This window comes from Cucurbita maxima, unplaced genomic scaffold (genome assembly GCF_002738345.1).
Source record: "Cucurbita maxima cultivar Rimu unplaced genomic scaffold, Cmax_1.0 Cma_Scf00052, whole genome shotgun sequence".
In the NCBI taxonomy this organism is placed as follows: Eukaryota; Viridiplantae; Streptophyta; class Magnoliopsida; order Cucurbitales; family Cucurbitaceae; genus Cucurbita; species Cucurbita maxima.
The window spans coordinates 270,043-291,006 of NW_019272068.1; the positions used below are offsets into that span (position 1 = coordinate 270,043).

The 20,964-nt window shown below is 38.5% G+C and overlaps 3 protein-coding genes across 6 annotated transcripts; 2 read left to right on the top strand and 1 right to left on the bottom strand.

Moving 5' to 3' along the window:
- Nucleotides 1-3,831, top strand: LOC111471435. Of its 2 annotated transcripts, none has more exons than XM_023117162.1 (13): nt 1-128; nt 430-801; nt 876-1,201; nt 1,292-1,384; nt 1,479-1,569; nt 1,644-1,737; nt 1,822-1,919; nt 2,068-2,137; nt 2,621-2,724; nt 2,807-2,923; nt 3,005-3,081; nt 3,163-3,207; nt 3,288-3,831. In XM_023117162.1, the coding sequence occupies exons 2-13, from the start codon at nt 481-483 to the stop codon at nt 3,805-3,807; spliced, it is 1,956 nt and encodes a 651-aa protein (XP_022972930.1). In that variant the 5' UTR covers nt 1-128; nt 430-480; the 3' UTR covers nt 3,808-3,831. The 2 variants fall into 2 exon arrangements, with proteins under 2 accessions (XP_022972930.1, XP_022972929.1); XM_023117161.1 differs by having other exon boundaries at nt 14-128; nt 422-801.
- Nucleotides 3,832-5,440: 1,609 nt separating this feature from the next.
- On the top strand, nt 5,441-9,422 carry LOC111471434 (FHA domain-containing protein PS1). Of its 2 annotated transcripts, XM_023117160.1 has the most exons (7): nt 5,441-5,788; nt 5,874-6,082; nt 6,415-7,301; nt 7,431-8,169; nt 8,248-8,380; nt 8,472-8,863; nt 9,092-9,422. In XM_023117160.1, the coding sequence occupies exons 1-7, from the start codon at nt 5,551-5,553 to the stop codon at nt 9,323-9,325; spliced, it is 2,832 nt and encodes a 943-aa protein (XP_022972928.1). In that variant the 5' UTR covers nt 5,441-5,550; the 3' UTR covers nt 9,326-9,422. The 2 variants fall into 2 exon arrangements, with proteins under 2 accessions (XP_022972928.1, XP_022972927.1); XM_023117159.1 differs by having other exon boundaries at nt 6,415-8,169.
- Nucleotides 9,423-17,421: 7,999 nt separating this feature from the next.
- LOC111471438 (protein SENSITIVE TO PROTON RHIZOTOXICITY 1) lies at nt 17,422-19,963 on the bottom strand. Of its 2 annotated transcripts, none has more exons than XM_023117165.1 (2): nt 19,626-19,963; nt 17,422-19,116 (listed from the first exon to the last, which is right to left on the bottom strand). In XM_023117165.1, exon 2 carries the CDS (start codon nt 19,066-19,068, stop codon nt 17,518-17,520), a length of 1,551 nt encoding a protein of 516 aa, XP_022972933.1. In that variant the 5' UTR covers nt 19,069-19,116; nt 19,626-19,963; the 3' UTR covers nt 17,422-17,517. The 2 variants fall into 2 exon arrangements, with proteins under 2 accessions (XP_022972933.1, XP_022972932.1); XM_023117164.1 differs by having other exon boundaries at nt 19,618-19,962.
- Between the last annotated feature and the right edge of the window lie 1,001 nt (nt 19,964-20,964).

Consider the following 20,964-nt stretch of genomic DNA (forward strand, 5'->3'; position numbering starts at 1 on the left):
GACTTTCCTCTCCACTTGCCTTTTCTCCCATTCCCATTTCCCCTTTCTTCAATCGCTTCAACATCATCACCTCGGAGTTTCAATCTCCCTTTCTTCTACATCCATCTACGCTTCCCAATTCTTTCCTGGTTCGTCTTTTCCTTTAATTTACTACGTTTTTACCCCTTTTTCTATCTGGGTTTCTTATAGATCTTCAACACCACTTTACTGGACTTGATTTAGTGTTTCTTCTTTGTGTGTAATCATTGTGTTTGGGTGTTTTGAGGATGGAAATTAATTTTTTACAATATGGGTTTTGGTGATGCCTTCATAATTCTTCTTCTTCATGTGTTTGTTTCGATTTTCGATCTTTGAACTCTGTTGTTTAATGCCTATGGTGGATGGAATGGAGCTTCAAATTGATTGACATTTGTTTCATTAGGGGTTTAGATTAAAATTGTGGACGCAGGACAAATATAGTTTGGTTTGTTTTTGTACACAATGGGTGGAGTTTGTTCAAGAACAAGAACCACTTCTGATGATGTTGGTAGCAGTAACGGTGGTGGAGGGGTTGGTGATTCTAACAATGAGTTGGGCATGGTTCATCATACTTGTGGACTGCCCTCCAAAATTAGTGATTCCACCCCTGCTGTTGCTGTTGCTGATGGCATGAATAAGGCGTTACGAGAACCATTTTCGTTCCCGGAGGTGAATGCGGTGGTTCCATATGGATTGGACGATATCAATGATGGAATTCCTCGCTTATCTCGAACGTTATCTCAGAAATCTAGATCAACCAAGTCGAGACAAGCTGTTGCAAAGGTAATAGTACCTACATTTTGCTTGCAACTCTACAATGGAAGAGTTTAATAAATGAATTGCGTTTGTAATATTAGGTTTCAGAAATGAGCTCTCTTCTAGGCAGAGCGGGTACTGTTGGGCTAGGAAAGGCTGTTGATGTTTTGGATACACTTGGCAGTAGTGTGACAAGTTTGAATCTTGGTGGTGGTTTCACCTCAGGGGTGACAACAAAAGGGAACAAAATTTTAATCTTAGCTTTTGAAGTTGCCAACACCATTGTGAAGGGTTCTAGTCTAATGCAGTCGCTCTCGAAACGTAACATCGAAGTTTTGAAGGAGGAAGTGCTTCCATCAGAAGGGGTCCAAAATTTGATATCAAGAGACATGGATGAACTCTTGAGAATTGCAGCAGCAGACAAGAGGTGTTGTTAGTTACTTCAATATTCTATTTGGATCATTATTTGAACTCAAAACTCTGAAAAATATTAATTCTCTTCTGTGAATTCTGGCAGAGAAGAACTGAAAGTTTTCACTTGTGAAGTGATTCGCTTCGGAAATCGTTGTAAAGATCCTCAATGGCACAATTTGCATCGCTATTTTGATAAGTAACGTCTGATGGAATCCTAGCCTCCCGTTTTCCTGGTTTCTATATTATAATAGCGTTCGATGTCGTGTTGTGTTTGATTATTGTATACTCAGGTTAGGTTCAGAAGTTACACCACAAAAGCAATTGAAGGAAGATGCTGAGGCAGTGATGCAGCAGTTGATGACATTTGTACAGTACACAGCAGTGAGTATATATCTATCTTTACTGTTGTGAAGTATGTTGCTTAAAAGACAACAAAATACTCTCTTTGTTTGCAGGAACTTTATCATGAATTACAAGCCTTGGACAGATTTGAACAAGATTACCGGCGCAAGCTTCAAGAGGAGGATAGTTCGAACACGACGCAAAGAGGTAATTAGTGACTTCAATTATGTAGTTATGAAGCTGAATTTCTCCTAGTTTGATCACTTTGTTGCATACTATTTCGGCATACAGGAGATAGCATTTCGATCTTAAAGGCGGAGTTAAAGAACCAAAAGAAGCATGTCAGAGGTTTGAAGAAGAGATCTCTCTGGTCCAGGATTCTCGAAGAGGTACCAAGTTCTGTTGTTTATACCTCGTCATATCGTGTATGTAATTAAATGGATATTATGCGTGAATTCATTGGGAAGTTACCATCTCATGTACTTACAAATATGGAGTTATGGGAAGAGTAAGATAATATAATGAATGTATTCACAGGTGATGGAGAAGCTTGTGGACATAGTGCATTACTTACATTTGGAGATTCATGAAGCCTTTGGTAGTGCCGGTACGCATTTAAAACGTTGGATAACTTGTACATAATTTAGAAATTGCTTGTTAGGTTATGGAGCATGCTGCATTTTTATAGCTTTGTCAACGGTTATATCATAGATAGTTATATGTAGTAATGTTATATATGTGGAGTCTGCAGCTTATTTATAGCTTAGTCAACGGTTATATGGTTGATAGTTATATACAGTAGATGATTATATCTGGTAAAGCTATATATATTAAACTGAACCATATATATCTCATCAAGCAGAGCTTTGAAAATGTACTCTCTTCCTTCTCTGTATTCTTTCTTAGTTTACATACCTGAAGTCATTAATAAAATCCTTAGCCAATATTCCTCTTTGCATTTTCTCTCTCCTGTTCTCATGTTCATCTGGATCGAGTATGCGTGTTGTTGTGCGATCCTAACATTCCTAGAGGATATTGAATGCTCAGCACTTTGTTCATTTTAGTATATTTTTGCTCTTGGATGTTGTAGATGATGAAAAGCCAGCCAAAGGTTCTCAGAATAGCCACAAAAAGTTAGGGACGGCTGGTCTCGCTTTGCATTATGCAAATATCGTTAGTCAAATCGATACACTTGTGAGTATCAGCTTCCAAATTCAAATTTTTTGCAAGTTTTTGTTCCGAAAATATTCTGAATTAGCATACGTTCTTGAATCAGGTATCTCGTTCGAGTTCCGTACCTCCTAACACAAGGGATGCTTTATATCACGGACTACCTCCCAGTATAAAGTCGGCATTACGCTTAAAACTACAGACGTTTCAGCCCAAAGAAGAGGTATTTGTGAATTTTACTAAAAACATTACTGATTATGATGTTTTGTTAGAACATATTAATTTTGTGGATTGGTTGTTGCAGCTTACAATTCCTCAAATCAAAGCCGAGATGGAGAAAACTTTGCATTGGCTTGTTCCCATTGCCAATAACACTACCAAGTACAGCTGCTTCCCTTTGATATACAGCTTACAATTATTATTCTTGAGCTTCATACACATTCTTTTCTTCTTGTTCTTCAGGGCTCATCACGGTTTCGGTTGGGTTGGAGAATGGGCGAATTCCGGGTGGGTTATCAACATCCTATGCTGCTCTTTTATATTCCCCTACTTTTTCTTTAATTTAATGGAAGAATCTGTTGTTTCAGGGCCGAAACAAACCGAAAACCTTCTGGCCAGAGCGAGTTACTAAGGATCGAGACACTCTATCATGCAGATAAAGGAAAAACGGAGTCCTACATCCTTGAACTGGTGTTATGGCTTCACCATCTGATCAGACAAGCTAGAGCTTGTAATACTGGAATAAGGTCTCCTGTTAAATCACCAATTAGATCTCCGAACCAACAAACGATTCATTTATCGAACCAGAAACCAAATTCTCCATCCTCGACGTTGACGGTAGAAGACCAGGAAATGCTTCAATATGTGAGCAAAAGGAAACTTACCCCGGGAATAAGTAAGAGTCAGGAATTTGATTCAGCAAAAACCAGGTTAAGTAAGTACCATAGGCTAAGTAAAAGCAGCAACCATTCCCCAACCAATGAAACCAAGCAGGATCCGTCCACCCTTCGGAGGCCGAACTCCATCCCGATTATTGATTTTGACATCGACCGTATGAAAGCTCTGGATGTCATCGATAGAGTCGATAATATTCGAAGCGTTTCATAATCGGGGATCGAAGAGCAAGACTTGTTTTTTGGATATGAAAATATGTATGGATGATAGCATGTTTTGATGTGAGAGGACAGATTTAAAGTAGTTGTAGAAATTGTGAGGGGGGTTTTGTGAATACAAATACTTTTATTATTTCATAATAATTCAAAGTTATTTGGATCCCTTTTCCTCCTCCTCCTCATATCATTTCATAAACATTTCGCACATATTAAGCATATGGCACGTGCAGAACCATAGGACACGTGTTATCATACAATCATAAACTTCTAACTATGCTCATAGTAATATCGCTTACTTTATTGACTTAGGCTGAAGCTACTACGACTCCTTGATGCTAGCTTAACGCTGCTCTCTGAAATTTAATTATAACTAAAAAGTTTCATAATTATAAATGGGCTCTCTATACATCGTGCAGTTGGAGGCTATCCTAATCCAAGATGAGCTCATGGTTAGTAAGACGGTTATCTCAAGATAAATTTTAAGACAACCCTGGATCATGATGCTACGTAAAACCAAGAAATAAGTTTCAATTAACAAAATGCTGTACTAAGGCTTCAAAGTCGAACAAATAAATATTAGTTAGCCTTTGATTTTCAAGTAATTAATATACTACCTCAAGGACATTAATCAAGTTAAGCATGTTTACCACACGACCACGCCCTAAAGTACCCAAACCTGAGAATGACAAGACAATAAATTTTCTAGGTACCACTCATGATACAAGAACCAAAGACATGGATAAGAATAAGACAAGGAAAAGGGGTACCCTACTATACATTAAGAATCCGATTAAAACCCGGCAAGTAGGCTACTTACTAAGGTTTTTGTACTCACTCCAAGTTTTCTATGTTTTTAGGTAAATAAGGAGCTAATCGAGATCGGAAACGGACTCTAGAGTAGGTGGCATAGACAAGTCTACTATTTATTTTGTATTTTAAACTACTTATGTATGAACTATATTTTGAAATAATTATGTTTTAAATATCTTGTACGAAAAATTTGTCTTTACACCATTAAGTCAAACTTAAGTTGCAGCTCGTGAAAGTCGAGTTGTGACAAGATGAGCTTTCCACTTGTTTGATGTCTCATTGTCTATCTGCACGTGAGGCCACATCCTACTCTCTTCTTAATACGATTGTAACACGTACCAATTAAGCATCAATTCAATTAAAATAGCGTTCTCAAAGATTATAATTAAGAGATAAAAAGAACATTATATCATAAAAGGAATATATAAAGAGAGTTTTCAAAACTCACATCATTGCCATGGAAATATAACCAGCCTTTGAATAAAAAAATACGAATTCTAACTACTTATCGTGACCATACATAAAAGTTCGATCGAAATCAAGAATAGAATCGCCGGTTGCGGATTTAAATATAAGTAATTAAAAAATGAATTTCAGTTTTTAGGTTTATATATAAATATATATATTTGTTTATATGTAGCCTTTAAATAATTTTAAATTTCTTTTTCTAACTAATATATTTTAGTTAATAATTTAAACAAATGCTTCCGCGATATAATTCGTAACCGATCAATAATTCTTCTCAACGGTCGTCTTTTCAAAATATTTAAAATGCAAAACCACAGAAACCAAAATTTCAAACGATATAACATCCGATCATCCCATCTCTCTCCTATCTCTCCCACAGGGCGCACACAAAATTTGAAACCATTTCCTCTCCTTCTCTCTCAAGAAACAAAATCGAAGAATCCCAGCTGGTTCTTCAAAAATGGCGTACAAGGAAGAGGAAAAAATCCCAGTCTTTACCGTCCTCAAGAACGGCGCGATTCTCAAGAACCTCTTCCTAGTGAACAATGTTACAGATCGAGAGAACGAGGAGACAATAGTTCTCGGAAGACACCCAGATTGCAACATAATGCTTACTCATCCAAGCATTAGTAGATTCCATCTTCAAATCCATTTGAATCCCTCTTTGCTCAAGGTTTTTGTTGTGGATTTATCATCAGGTAATTCTAAATTAATAATGCGATTTTCCGTTTCTTGCTCATTTCATCGATTCTTGGGCTCTAATGGATTGTGGGTCTTGTTTAGTCCACGGAACGTGGGTTTCAGGGAAGAGGATTGAAGCAGGGGCTAGAGTGGAGATGAGGGAAGGGGATACTCTCAGTGTTGGTGGCTCCAGCAGAGTTTATAAGCTTCATTGGGTTCCTTTGAGAGATGCTTATGATTTTGAATGTCCTAAAGAAAAGAAGGAAGAGGAACTTGCAATTATAGAAGAGAAGGCTGTGGAGGATTGCGAGGTAATGTCTGCCTGTAAGGTGTTTGTGAAAATGTTTCTGGGTACTTCGAACATTTAATAGGTAACTGAGGTCTAAGATTATGTAATAAATCCCTAAATTTCATTTTTGCATTCCTTATATGCCTGTCATAACATTTTTAGTGAGACACAAAATTGAAAATTTATGAAATTATTAGGAAAAGTTCATATAAATACATACAAACTTAAAAGTCATTTAACTTTTTTTTTTTTTTACTTACAAAGACATGGTTTGATATTACATAGAAGAATGGAGCTAGTTTGTTTAAATTTGAAGTGTTTTCTCTTGTTCTTATTAAATGGACTGTTCTACAGAAGGAGATCTCATTATCAGATGAAAATAAAGAAACTGTGGAGGATTCAGTTTCTGATTCTATTGTGCCTTTTTATTCTGATGAGAATTGGAACATGGAGTTGATAAAGGAAGTCAGTGTAGCACCTCTATCTGGAGAAGTTGAAGGCATGGTTGTGTCTTCTTTCAATGAATGTGGAAAGGAGGAAACTAGTTTGTTTAGCATACCTTTTGGAAATGAACTGAAAAGCTTGGAAATGAGCCTTCAATCCCCTTGTCTGCCACTTTCAGCTGATAATCTGTCATTTAATGTTGAAAACATTATCATGTCTTCAATCTTTGATAGTGAAACCGAGAGTTCCTCTTGTAATATGTTTGAGTGGGAGGAAACTAATTCAAACATTTTTCCTGTGGTTGATGTTATTACCACTTCAGAGAATGGATATCAACAATTAGACAACGAAAAGGAGAGCCTGCAACCCCCTTCCATGTCTCCTTGCGAAGGGAATTTTTCTGATATTGAAGACACTGCCATGATTGCATTTGCTGGTGGCAAATACGAGAGCTCATCTAGAAATGAGTTTGAACAGATAGAAATTAGTAATGTAGCTGTGGTTGATGATGAGAAGCCTCAACCATTCGACACTGAAAGTCGACAAGTTCTTGCAGAGAGGAATTCGTCCTCAAACGTCGGAGATGGTGTAGAAATCCAATATCTACCACCAGATCAAAAAGTAAAATCAGAAACTTCCACAGAAAAGATTGAGTTCATGGAGGAACATGAGCTGCATCCTCTAGATGACAATCGCTCTTCAATTAGCACAGAAAAATGCCTTCAGGAAGTGGAAATGCTAAGCAAAATCCAAACAAAAATTGAGGAAGATTATGCAGATGAAAGAAATGAAGAGTTATATAAGGTAACAGAGTGTCTTCTGGATTGCCAAGCACAATATAAGAATGACAGCTCTATGAAGACCACTTCTGAGGTAACACCAAACTTGCCAACGAAGCAGAATGTTGAACGTTGTGTTGAAGAGAAATATAATGCAAGACTAGAAACATTTGAACCGAGCAAAAGTGTAGCAGAGAAAGATTATGAACATAAGGAACTCTCAGAGCCCAGTTTTGTACCTTCTGCAACAGACTGGTCGAAGATTGCAGTAAAGAACGAAATCCGGACACTACATGAAAATGTATCAGCCATGGGAGGAAGCATTTGGTTAAGAAGAGGTAAACCAACTGGTTTTCCTCGAGTTGAAATAAGAATGAGTCGAGAAAATCGAGCAGGGACTTCATTAATGGATGAAATGAGTTCTGAGATAACAGGAGATGAAACAGTGACAAGTACCCTTCTCTCTGATTTGGGTGGGGAGGAGGAAGAAGAAATGTTTACTCCAGACAAGGAGAATTTCACACCAAACACACTTTTGATGAAATCATTGAAGAAGAAGGCTACCATAGAAAGTAGTGGGGATTCCTTCAGGTCATCCAAGTCCCAAACATCAATTTTCAAGTCTAGACATAATGTGAAACAAGAAGAAGAGCTAAGTGAAGAATCAGACAAAGAGAACCAAACTTCTAGAGCTCTCCAAGAACAAAAACTGGCCAAACAAATCTCTAAGAATAGGAAGTTTGGAAAGGAAAAGTTATTGATAAAGAGAGGAGGAACGGAACGGGCGCCGTTCCAATCATTGCAGTCAAATTTGGCCGAAAAGAAGAGTCCGGAGGCTACTTCTGCCAGAAAGAGTAATATAGCTGTGTCGACAGGGGCCATGAAGGTCAGTTTATCAAATATTTATCACATGTTTGTAAATGATCCTATAAAGAACATAAGCTTAATAAGTGTTTCTTTGCAGAAAAAACTCACAGTAGGAAAGAAGCGTTGGACTATGGTTGTGGACATCAATTCTCTTCTGAACAAGGAATCAATGAAGTCACTACAGCGTTTACAAGGTCTCCAAGGGACACATTTGATCGTTCCGCGAATTGGTAACGAGTTCGACAAGTTTACACTTTTTCTGTGTGATCAAAGCTTTGTAATGTTCTCATGATTAATATAATCAATTCCTATTGGAATCAGTCATAAGGGAGCTGGATTGCTTGAGACGACACGGTCGCCTCTTCCGGAAAACGACAGAGGCAGCTTCAGTTCTTGAATGGATTGAAGATTGTATGGTGAAAACAAGATGGTGGATTGATGTTGAGTGTTGGGAAGAAGGCAGGCCTGCTGCAACACCTCCGGCTACTCCTCAAGCTCCATACACTGAGGAGAGCAGTGAGAGTTTGCTGTGGAGGACATCAAGCAAAATCCAGTCCATTGCTGCACAGAGAAGTTTGATGGAAGCTCTTTCACCAACTCCAGAAGATCATATCCTTGACTGTGCTCTTCACGCTAGGAGGAGGGCAGTGAATCGTGGACAACTTGTTGTGTTAAGCGATGATGTGACCCTGAAAATAAAAGCCATGGCTGAGGTACTCTACTATCACTATACTATACCATACCAGGGTTAGATTGTTATATCCCATATTAGTTGGGAAGGAGAACGAAACATCCTTAGGGTGTGGAAACCTTCTCCTAGCAAGACGCGTTTTAAAGCCTTGAGATGAAGTCCGAAAGGGAAAGTCTAAAGTGCTAGTAGTGGGCTTGGGCTTGGGCCGTTACACATAGCTACAAACATATTGAATTTTGTTGTTTTGTAGGGACTAATTTGTGAAACGGCCAAAGAATTCAGGGAGAGTTTAGTGAATCCATTTTCAGAGAGGTTCTTGTGGGCTGATAGCTCTCCAAGGGGACTTACTTGGTCTTGCCCTGATGATGTTGTCTTGAGGGAACGGTACGATCGATGCTCGTCAAGGTCGTCGAAAGGGTTGGAGGGAGCTAAGGGCCTGAAGCTCATTTTGCTTCACAACTCCCATTATGGAGCGTCCAGATAAGAGATTTCTGTTATCTCTTGTAACAACGGACTGACTCTATTTTGCACACTATTGGAAACTGCTGGTTTTTTAGTAAATTTTGCAATCAGTATGGAATTATATACCGTTTAGTAACATACTAAATTCTAAGGAAGGGAAAGATATTTTACTTAACTTTTGAGAATTCTCCACCACCTAAAGATACGATTTACCGATTCTCGTAGAGATTTTTGTCAAATAATATATTTAAATATCTAATATATTAGGATATAATATTTTATTTAAATATATAGTATATCTAAATATATATTTTACTCTTTTCTTATTCAAATTTCAAAATTTTTTTATTTAATATATATTTTACTCTTTTTGTAATTAAAATATCTAATATATTAAATATTAATTTGAATGCTTTAAATTAAATATTCTTTTTCAATTTATTTAATATATCTAATATATTAAATATTTGTTGGTTCACATTATTCTTTCCATTAAATTGAACTTTTAGAGCTAGCCAAGAGACCTTATGAACCTATAGATAAGTTCAAATAATACAATTTTAATTTATTAACTATAGGTCATTCACTAGATCTAGAGTTGCACTTGCCATAATCATTACAAACAACTCAATTCTTCATGAGTTGTTTGTAATTACGTCTAAATCAAAAATTCGTTTTACTCCTGTACGTACATCTTTCACTCTAAGTACCATTGATTTTCTAATAAACAATTTGTTTATGATCAAATCATAAACTAAGTCTCTCTCAGGCTAGAGAGGGTGAGGCTCCATTGTTCAAGTTTCGAAATCAGAAACAACTTATCTGCTTTCCTTATATTGAAATGAGTTACTTTCATCTCATGATATTATGTTTCGTGCTCCATATTTGGTCAAGTCTCCAAAATGGTAGACATTAAATTCTCAATTAATGGATTATAAAGAGAGATTAAATATTTCTTGGTTAAGTTAATACAAACTCATTGTATAGGATAACTCACATGTCTCTACATAAATGATTTGTATCAAATCCTTTGTAACAATTATTGTAGTATAGTGGTAAGTATTCTGATTTGTATCAAATCCTTTGTAACAATTATTGTAGTATAGTGGTAAGTATTCTTGACTATCACACGAGTCCCTAATTTCTTTTTTAGAGATTATTTGTTGTGTGGTTAGTGTGAATGTTTGATTAATCCACCACACCCAAATGGTGGTGAGAGTTCTCTTATTTATAATCATTTACAGAATACAGAAATAAGGTAAATTACAAACAATAAGGAAATAGCGATAAAAAGAAAGAATAATAAATGAATACAATATATTTGCATTTAGTAAAAGGGCAAATATGGTAACCCGTAATGTAGATATTTGCCTTATAATGAACGGTCAACTATCCTTAACACCCCCCCGCAAGCTGAGCGTCGGATTTGAACGAACATGAAGCTTGGATCTGAAAAATTCAAAGAGAGGTCGAGAAATACTCTTTGTGAAGATGTCAGCAACTTGGAGATGAGAGGGTACATATTGTGTACGAAGTTTGCCAGCGATAACAAGTTCTCGAAGGAAATGATAATCTAGTTCAACATGCTTGGCCCGCTTGTGAGAAACAGGATTAGAGCTCAAAAAAATAGCACTTTTGTTGTCACATAAGAGTAAGGGCTGCTGTGAAATAGGGACCTTAAGGTCATGCAAAAGATGCGTAACTCAAAGAAGTTCAGCAGCAGTTGTGGCAAGAGCACGATACTCAGATTCACAGCTGGAGCGTGATACAGTAGGTTGCTTTTTGGCACTCCAAGAAATGAGATTGTTACCAAGATAAATAGAATAGCCGGATGTAGAACGACGAGTATCGGGACAACCAGCCCAGTCAGCATCCGAATAAGCGACTAGCGTACTAGGAACAGTGGATGGACGAAAGATAAGACCAAAGTGGAGTGTTCCTTTGACATAGCGAAGAATACGTTTGACAGCAAGAAAGTAATCTGCAGTAGGGGCATGCAAGAATTGACTGACAAAATTGACAACATAGGCAATATCTGGATGCGTAATAGTCAAGTACTGAAGGGCGCCAACAAGAGATCTGTAGAGAGTAGGATCAGAGAAAGGAGAACCATCAGCAGTCAGGTGTTGAGAAACAACCATGGGAGTGTGAACTGGTTTGCTATCGAGCAACTGAGCACGAGTAAGAATATCTCGAGCATATTTTAACTGACTGATAAAGAGACCATCAGGAGTGGGTGAAGCTTCAAGACCAAGAAAGTAACTGAGAGAACCCAAATCTTTGGTAGCAAACTCAGAATGAAGCTTGCGAGTAAAGCTGTTAATAAGAGATGAGTTGTTGCCGGTAACAATAATGTCATCAACATAAAGAAGCAAATAGATAAGGTTAGATTGCTGATGAAAGACAAAAAGGGACGTGTCAGCGCGACTGCAAGAAAACCCAAGTGTGAGAAGAAATGAGCTAAAACACTGAAACCAAGCACGAGGAGCTTGTTTTAAGCCATAGAGAGCTTTCTTTAATAGACAAACATGCATAGGAAATCGAGGATCAACATACCCAGGAGGTTGTTCAATATGAACACGTTCAATAAGCGTTCCATTGAGAAAAGCATTCTTGACATCAAGTTGTCGAAGAGGCCATTTATTTGTGACTGCAATAGAAAGCACAACACGGACAGTGGTAACTTTGACAACCGGACTGAAAGTGTCAGTGTAGTCAAGACCAGGAACCTGAGTATAACCTTTGGCAACGAGACGAGCCTTGAAACGCTCGACGGATCCATCGGGCAAATATTTAATACGAAACACCCATTTAGAGCCCACGATGTTGGTGTTGGCAGGGCGAGGAACCAAAGTCCAAGTATCATTTTGTTGTAACGCTCGAATTTCTTCATCCATGGCAGCCACCCAAGTAAGATTCTTAGCCGCAGATTTGAATCCTTTTGGCTCAGTGGATGCAAGAAGAGCAGAGAGAAGTCCAGATGAGCCCAACATACCAAGATTTGCTGGATGACGAGTCTTGAATATACCAGCTTTGGCGCGTGTGATCATAGGATGAGTGCCCAAAGAAGAGAAATCAACAGGAGGTTCAATAGAGGTTGAATTAGAAGTCGAGGGTGGCAAAGTGGAACCTGCAAGAGAAGTATCAACCTGCACAGACTCATCTACAAGGTCAGAACAAATATCACACGGGGATGAACTGGATTGAGGAATGTGCGGTGATAAAGTGGTAGGGGGGGATGAATCAATATGATGAAGATGTGGTTCCAAGAAATTTGAAATAGGAATAGTGGAAAGAGGTTGGGCTTGGGAGCTAGGGATAGCAGGAAAGTGAGTTTCATCAAATTGAGCATGGCAGGTGATATATAGCTTAGTGGTGGTGGGATCAAGACAGCGGAACCCTTTATGAACAGGACTATAACCCAAAAAAATACAAGGAATGCTGCGGGGAGAAAGCTTGTTAGGCATATAATCACGCAAATAAGGATAAACACGACAACCAAAGGGATGAAAATTGTCATAATGTGGAGTGTAGCCATAAAGGAGTTCAAAGAGTGACTTACCTCCAAGAAGTGGAGTAGGCAACCGGTTGATAATATAAGCTGCAGTGCTGAAGGCGTCAACCCAAAAACGAGGAGAAAGATGAGAGTGAACGAGAAGGGCCAAGCCAGTCTCAGTCACATGACGATATTTTCTCTCAACACGACCATTTTGAGCAGGTGTATATGGACAAGAGAGTTGATGGTGGATGCCAGAATTACGTAAATGAGTTTTGAAACAAGTACTAGTAAATTTGGTACCACCATCGCTTTGAAATACCTTGATACGAGAAGAATATTGATTTTCCACAAATTTTTGAAATTGAAGAAAAATATCAAAAAAATCATATTTAAATTTTAAAGGGTAAAACCAAGTGAATCGAGAATAATCATCAATAAAAATAGCATAATAAAGAAAACCTGAATTTGATTTGACGGGAGAAGAACCCCAAAGATCACAATGAATAAGATCTAACACATGAGACGACCTACGTTCATTGCGGGAATAAGGCAATCGATGACTTTTCACAAGCTGACAAGTATTACATAATGATGGAGAAGGCAATAAAGACGTAAGAGAAAGATGACCTTTTTTATTTAAAAAAGAAATAACAGAATGATTCACATGACCCAAACGAGCATGCCATAAATCATATGAAGCACGTAAAGATTTGTTTTTAAGGGCTGAAATAAAAGCAGAGTTGCCGCGCTCCAGCACATATAGCCCTCCATCTCTTTTACCGGTTGCCACCACCCTTCCTGTTTGATGATTCTGGATAGTAATAAGATTATTAGTAAATGTAACGGAGAGAGGAAAATCAGACGTTAACCCGCGATAGAACATGACGTGTTAAAGGCTTCAGCAAGGTGAGCATGAGAAGAATCAGGTCGAACATACCGTTGGTTGCAGCGGTCAGCATAATGGCCCTCTTTGCGGCATATTTGGCAATGAGGTGGTCGACGACCCTGACTTGAGTGGGTTCGTCCTCGATTAGAAGAGTTGTTTTTGTGAGAATAAGAACGACCTCGCTGGTTGGTAAAGGAAGCAGGGTGACTTTCATGGGTGCGACCACGATTAGTGGCTATGAATGCTGTAGGAGTGGAGTCAGAGAACTCAAGGGAGCGCTGGAACAACTCAAAACTTTCAGTTTTAGAGACTAGATCTGCAAAACAGGAGATAGGGGTGAGAGCCATCTGAGCAATAGAAAAAGTTGAAAATTCGGTGCCGAGTCCACGAAGGAACCAGTGCACTTTATCAATGTCCTCGACGGGTCTGCCAATGGCATGAAGTTGGTCACAAATTTTTTTGAAGGCACGGGCATACTCAGCAACAGGTTTTGTGCCACGTTTCATCAACTGCAAGTCATCCTTGAGTCTCAGTTCACGAGCTTTTGACTGATGGCTGAACGTAGTTTCCAACGCAAGCCAAACATCACGTGCAGTAGAGAGACCAACGACAACAACCATGGCTTCCTCAGTGAGAGAGGAGAGCAGGAGACAGAGAAGTCGTTGATCGACTGCTCTCCATGCCAAATATTTGGGGTTGAATGTTGAGGAGGTTTCTGGTTCAAAGCGAGGTGGTGGAACCATAGTTCCATCGACATAGCCCAGCATGTCTTGACTCTCAAGGAGAGGGAGAAGTTGGCTTTTCCAAAGAAGATAATTGGAGGAAGAAAGTTTGATGATGATCATATGGATTAGAGTATTGAAAGGAAGAAGATGATAACAAGATTCAGAAGCCATAGAGAAGAAAGGATCAGGGTTGTTAAACCGAAAGGGCTCTGATACCATGTGAATGTTTGATTAATCCACCACACCCAAATGGTGGTGAGAGTTCTCTTATTTATAATCATTTACAGAATACTGGTGGTGAGAGTTCTCTTATTTATAATCATTTACAGAATACAGAAATAAGGTAAATTACAAATAATAAGGAAATAGCGATAAAAGGAAAGAATAATAAATGAATACAATATATTTGCATTTAGTAAAAGGGCAAATATGGTAACCCGTAAGATATTTGCCTTATAATGAAGGGTCAACTATCCTTAACAGTTAGGGTTGAGTCCCCACAACCAGTCTATGAGATTAGTGGAGGATAGATAGGTTGTTTGTAACGACTCAGATCCACCGCTAGCAGATGTTGTCCTCTTTGGGCTTTCCCGGGCTTCCCCTCAAGGCTTTAAAACGCGTCTGTTAGGAGAAGGTTTCCTGATTTGTTCTTCTCCCTAACCGATGTGGGACATCACAATTCACCCCCCTTCGGGACCCAGCGTCTTCGCTGGCACTTGTTCCTTTATCCAATCGATGTGGGACCGCCCCCAAATCCACCCCCCTTTGGGGCCCGGCGTCCTTACTGGCTCTGATACCATTTGTAACGACCCAGATCCACCGCTAGCAGATATTGTTCTCTTTAGGCTTTTCCTTTCGAGCTTCCCCTCAAGGCTTTAAAACGCATCTGCTAGGGGAAGGTTTCCACACCCTTATAAATGGTGATTTTTTCTCCTCCCCAACCAATGTGGGACATCACAATCCACCCCCCTTCAGGACCCAGCATCCTCGTTGGCACTCATTCGTATCTCCAATCGATGTGGAACTACCACAAAATCCACCCCCTTTTGGGACCCAACATCCTTACTGTCACATCGCCTCGTGTCTAATTCCCCTTCGGGGAACAGCGAGAAGGCTAGCATATCGTCTGGTGACTGGCTTTGATATCATTTGTAATGACCCAGATCCACCGCTAGCAGATATTGTCCTCTTTGGTCTTTCACTTTCGGACTTCCCCTCAAGGCTTTAAATGAAAATGAACATGTAATTAAGCCCGCATTTTTTTGTCCTCGTCGTTACATTGTTACTAAGAGATTTTTGGCAAGCAAAAATGAACATGTAATTTAACCCACATTTTTTTATAGAATATATGGGATAGTCAACTGTCTAAGATAAATTGACAACTTAAATTTAAGAAGTCGTTGTAGCATAGTATTAAGTATTTTTACTTGTCATGCAAGTAACCTAGGTTCAATCTGGAGAATATTTGTTGTATTTATTCTTCAATTTTTATCGGACTATGAGGAGATTTTTTATTTGTTATATTTATTCTTTAATTTCTATCGATTTGGCTAGCCAGTTGTCCAGGAGATATTTGGAAAACCTAAATCAACAGGTTGTTGTAGTATAGTGGCAAGTATTTTTGTGGTGCCGGCGACCCATCCTTCAAATTTCTTCCCCATCAACTTTCAATGATAGGATAGTGGCCTACTATGGTGGTGATGGGTGACGGAGAATTAGGGTTCAATTCTGGAGAAGGAGCCTAAGAAATGGCTACCACATCCAAGGAAGATAATAGGCGCGCAAATTACCCAATCTTGACAATAGGGAGGGAGTAAATAACAATATCAAGCTCTTCGAATCTGATAATTGGAATGAGTACAATCTAAATCTTTTAACCAGGATCAATTGGAGAGTAAATCTAGTGTCAGTAGCGGTGGTACCTGGTTGATCCTGCCAGTAGTCATATACTTGTCTAAAAAATTAAGTTATGCATGTGTAAGTGTGAACTAATTCAGACGGTGAATGACTCATTAAATTAGTTATAGTTTCTTTGATGGTATTTGCTACTCGGATAACTGTAATAATTCTAAAGCTAGTATGTGCTACAAATTATGGGTGACCCAGATTTGATCTTCAGTAACAACGTTATATATTTTTTATGAGGCAGGCCGAGGATAGCCAATTGATCGGGAGATATTATAGTTAGTTGATTGGAAGGCAGTTAGTTGACCTTAGATTTTTAGCAAGCAAGGTGATTCACGCTCAATCCCTGATTTCTTTTTAGAAAATATTTTTTATATATCAACTACATTAAGATATGATATGATATGTTTGATAATATGATACATGATATAGATATATGACCGATGATATAATACATATTATGATATGATACAATTTACGATATGATACATGCGTGACATGATATGGTAGGTTGAAGGATATATTACTGGCATGATATGATATAACACGATGTATGACATGAATGACATAGTAAAGATGTTTTGACATGATATACAATCCCGAATTATGTTTTAAATGCTATGTTATAAAATGATATGATAAGAAGAATAATGGAAGCGGTTATCTTACCTAATTTAATTAATGAGAAAAATGTCGGGGCCTCATGCATTATTGTATGTCACATTCGTCGAGAGATTTTTTCCCTTATGATGAGTACAGACGGGTACATTATGAAAAGAAAAATAATCGTCATGTTTAACATGATATTACGCCGGTCACTACTACGGATGTACGGCAATAGTACTAGAGAATGCTAGTCCAACCACCAACTAGAAAAGGGTCCAAAAGGTGTGTGAACCGATTGGTGGGTCTAACATTGCACGTACGGCCGGTACAGAATAGTAATTGAATGACTGTGACAAAATATTTTAAAATTTAGATAGCAAAATGAAATAAGTATGGAAGTTCTTGTGGGTCATCATATAAAGAAAATAATAGTTATTTTTTTTTGAATTTTTGAATTTTTGAATTATGGGAGGTTGAAAATAATGCAGACACAAGAATTAAAGCAAAATAATTCATTTAGGGGCTGAGGAAGCTACAGGAAGTACACCATGTTGCAATTTTACACAAAACCAAAGGGGCTAAGGAAATATTATTCATTCAAGGTTATTACAGCTTGATTCTGCGCCAGATTTCTGGTTGTAATTGCTAGATGTCGGGATAAGGAACGGAAACGCATTCTCTGCGTTCTCGAATGGTGGTCGAGGAAACTCGTGATAGCCACCAAAATTACACGGATCGAAGTTCAATGGCGAGTAATAAGTAAGAGGATCATCAACACCACCTTTTGCATCTGCTGCTGCTATGGTTTCAACTGAACTTCCTCCCGAAGCAATCGACCCGAAACTGAAATTTATACTCCCGAGCTTATTCGCTGTTTCATAGCGTTCTCCTCGATCACAGGACATGGCTGTTCCCTTCGATTCTTCGAGAGGAATTGCAGGAGTGTGGCCTTGAAAGAGAGCAATGTGTCCAAACAGCTTGTCTTTCCTTGAGAAAGTAGTCCCACAAGAACAAAGCCACTTATCTTTCCCACAGTGCTTTTCGTGTGTTTTGAGATCAGCAATTACTGAGAACTTCTTGGAGTTGCATTTGCTGCAAGTGAAGCTTTTGTCACAGTGAGTTCTCTTGTAATGGTTTTTAACACACAGAATAGTTTTTAGAGGCTGAAACTTCTTATGATCCTTGTTCCGTTTGCACCCGGTGAAGGGGCACGAGTACCTCTTAATCAGCATCGTCTCATAACTCGGTTCTTTGTGCGGCTTTGCAAGAGCAGCAGCGGTTTTGTATTCGTCACCGTGACCCCTCATATGCATTCGTAAATTTGCATCCCTCTTGAACCCTTTTCCACATATTGCACAGAAGTGAGTGTGAGGTGCTAGGATCTCTTCTTTTTCTAGTTGCAATATTTCATATGAACCTGGGGGGAGGTTCTCGCTTTCGTCTGCGTCTTCTTCATCCTTCAATTCGTGTTCTTCAACACTCATGTTCTGTTCCTTCCCATACTTGCTACTCTCGTCTATTCGAGTTGGAACCTCGGGAAGTTTCGTTCCATCACCATGTTGCGACTGAACAACGCCATTATTCGTCCCGGATTCAGATGCAAAAAGAACCCTGTCGAGCGGCGGCTCTAGCTGCCCGACCAGAGGAACAGCTGCAGAAAAGTTATGCTTTACAGAAGGAAGCAGACTACCTGCTGTTGAGATTAACTGAACAATAATTGAAGTTAGATCAGCAGTTATCAGCTGTTGTTGCTGAACTACGAGTTCATCTGGCCTCCCCAACACTTGGCTCCTCCGGCCAATGATCAAATGCACAAGTTCCTGAAGCTGATGAACCTTCTGCTCAAGAAAAGACAGATTACTTAGCATCGCTCTTGGGTCCCAATCTTGAACCTTACTGCCTAGAATTGCTGCATTCATCTGATCACTATCTTTATTCAGGATTCCAATTTGTTGATTCGAGTTACACGTTAAGGACGCCTTCAATTCGGTCTGTTCTTCATATTCTTGAAAAGGCTGGTCCATAGCATAGTCTAAAATGGAAGTATCTACCCATTTCTGTTCATGTTGCTGGGCATCAATATTAGGAAACGATGAAGATTTTGTCCAAACTTCAGAACTACACAAACTATCTTCAGGATCCATATTCAAGACCTTAACTACTACAAAGATTCAGCACTGTTTGACTTGGATCTACAACAAGTTTCAAACAAATTCTCCAACTCAGTTGAAAGAAGGCCAAAGCAATCAGTTTCAACAACTTATTTTGAGCACAGAAGAGTTCAAGTTCATAATTCAGAAAGAAAGTCAACTGGCTCGAAAAGAGGAAAATACACAAAATATGAATCTCATAGTCAAATCCCTATATTGAGCCCTAATCCACTTCATTCCATTGATTAATCCCTTCAAACATTCAACATATACTCCACTTTCAAATCTAAATCAACAATACAAATCACACTTTCCAGATTAATGTTGACAAAAAACAGACAAACAAACAATCAGACACTTGCAAACATCTTGTCTCTCTTTCAATCATCCCCAAACATCATCATAAACTCCAAATTAATTCCATCTCAATCAACGAACACATAGAACGAAAACACCGATAAACAGAATTCAAACGAAATCAAGAGAATCCAATCCAAACAAGCGCGATTGCTAAAATCCAGAAGAACGAATGGGAAGATTTACCGATTTACCGATTCGCGATTGTTTGTCAGACCCTTCAGAAGTTGAATCAATCTGCTCCAAAAACAAAAACAGAGAGAGAGAGAGAGAGAGAGGAAGCGAAAGTGAAGTGGGTTATAATTAAAGAGGAGGAACAGCAGCCTGTGATGACTTTCTGGGGTCTGGGCTTCCAAAATGGAATGCTGAGATGCGGTTGGGGGATCGATCAACCCCAGGAATCAGGGCCGTGGAGTGGAGGATTGAAGAATGAGAGCCGTGGATTGGTGGGGTTTTGAGTGGATTTGGAAGCAGGGGATTAGAGGAAGAGGGAAGAAGACAAGAAGGGAGGGAAATGGGACCCATCCAAGTTGAATGATTCTTCTCCATTGGAGTGAAGAATGGAGAGTGTGTTGAAATTGGAAGCTAAAAAGGAAGGGAAATGGGTTGGGAATCATAACCGGGGAAGGTTCGGACTGAGTGGGAGCTCTATGAACCAACGGAATTGAATGCATAATACGTCTCTATGCATAGTTCACTCAGCGTTTCTCCTAAACTTGACTATTGTGGTATACGCATATGTGAAAATCAATAGAAAAAAAGAATGAAAACGATATCATGGTATACGCGTTTGTATATAACATGGTGGAGATGATCCATGATCACATAAATAAAACTAAAACTTGAACTTGAATTGTTTACTAGAACTTGAATTGTTTACTCGATATGGATACATAAGGAAGGTATTTCATTTATGAGCATCTTACATGGTTCATAATGGTGTCACACAAGACGTAAACATGGTCATATCGGCATAGCAATCATATTCATACATAAAAGGAAGTATGTGCTTTGAATAGTTTATTTAGATATCATAACGTAAATAAAAATATATGAATAGGGTCACAGGATGCAACTTAACCGGGAGTTCCAATAATAACTTGTTGCTCATAAACTTATCCTAGAGTAAATGAAAGAAAATTAAAATAAAATAAAGAGTAAAAATACCCGTATATTTAAATAAAAATAAAGACAAACGACAACATTAAAAAAAAATTAAATAAAGTTAGAAGATGTTCAAATTTATTACAAAGGAGAAAATGGGATTGAGATAAAATTATAAAATGAAATACAAAAGACTCAATATACAAAGAAGGATTGACGATTTGGAATGACCCCATTTGTGATCGCGGAGCTCTCGAACGCCCCCAACTCGACTAGCAGCTTGCAAACACCTTAAAAAAAAGAAGGAAAATGGATGGGTACAAAAAAGAAGTCTTGACTCATTTCTACACTCAATAGAAGTACTCACCCTAAGCCATCTACTTATGTAGTCGTAGTGATAAGGATCACGATGTTCCAAATGTTCAAACT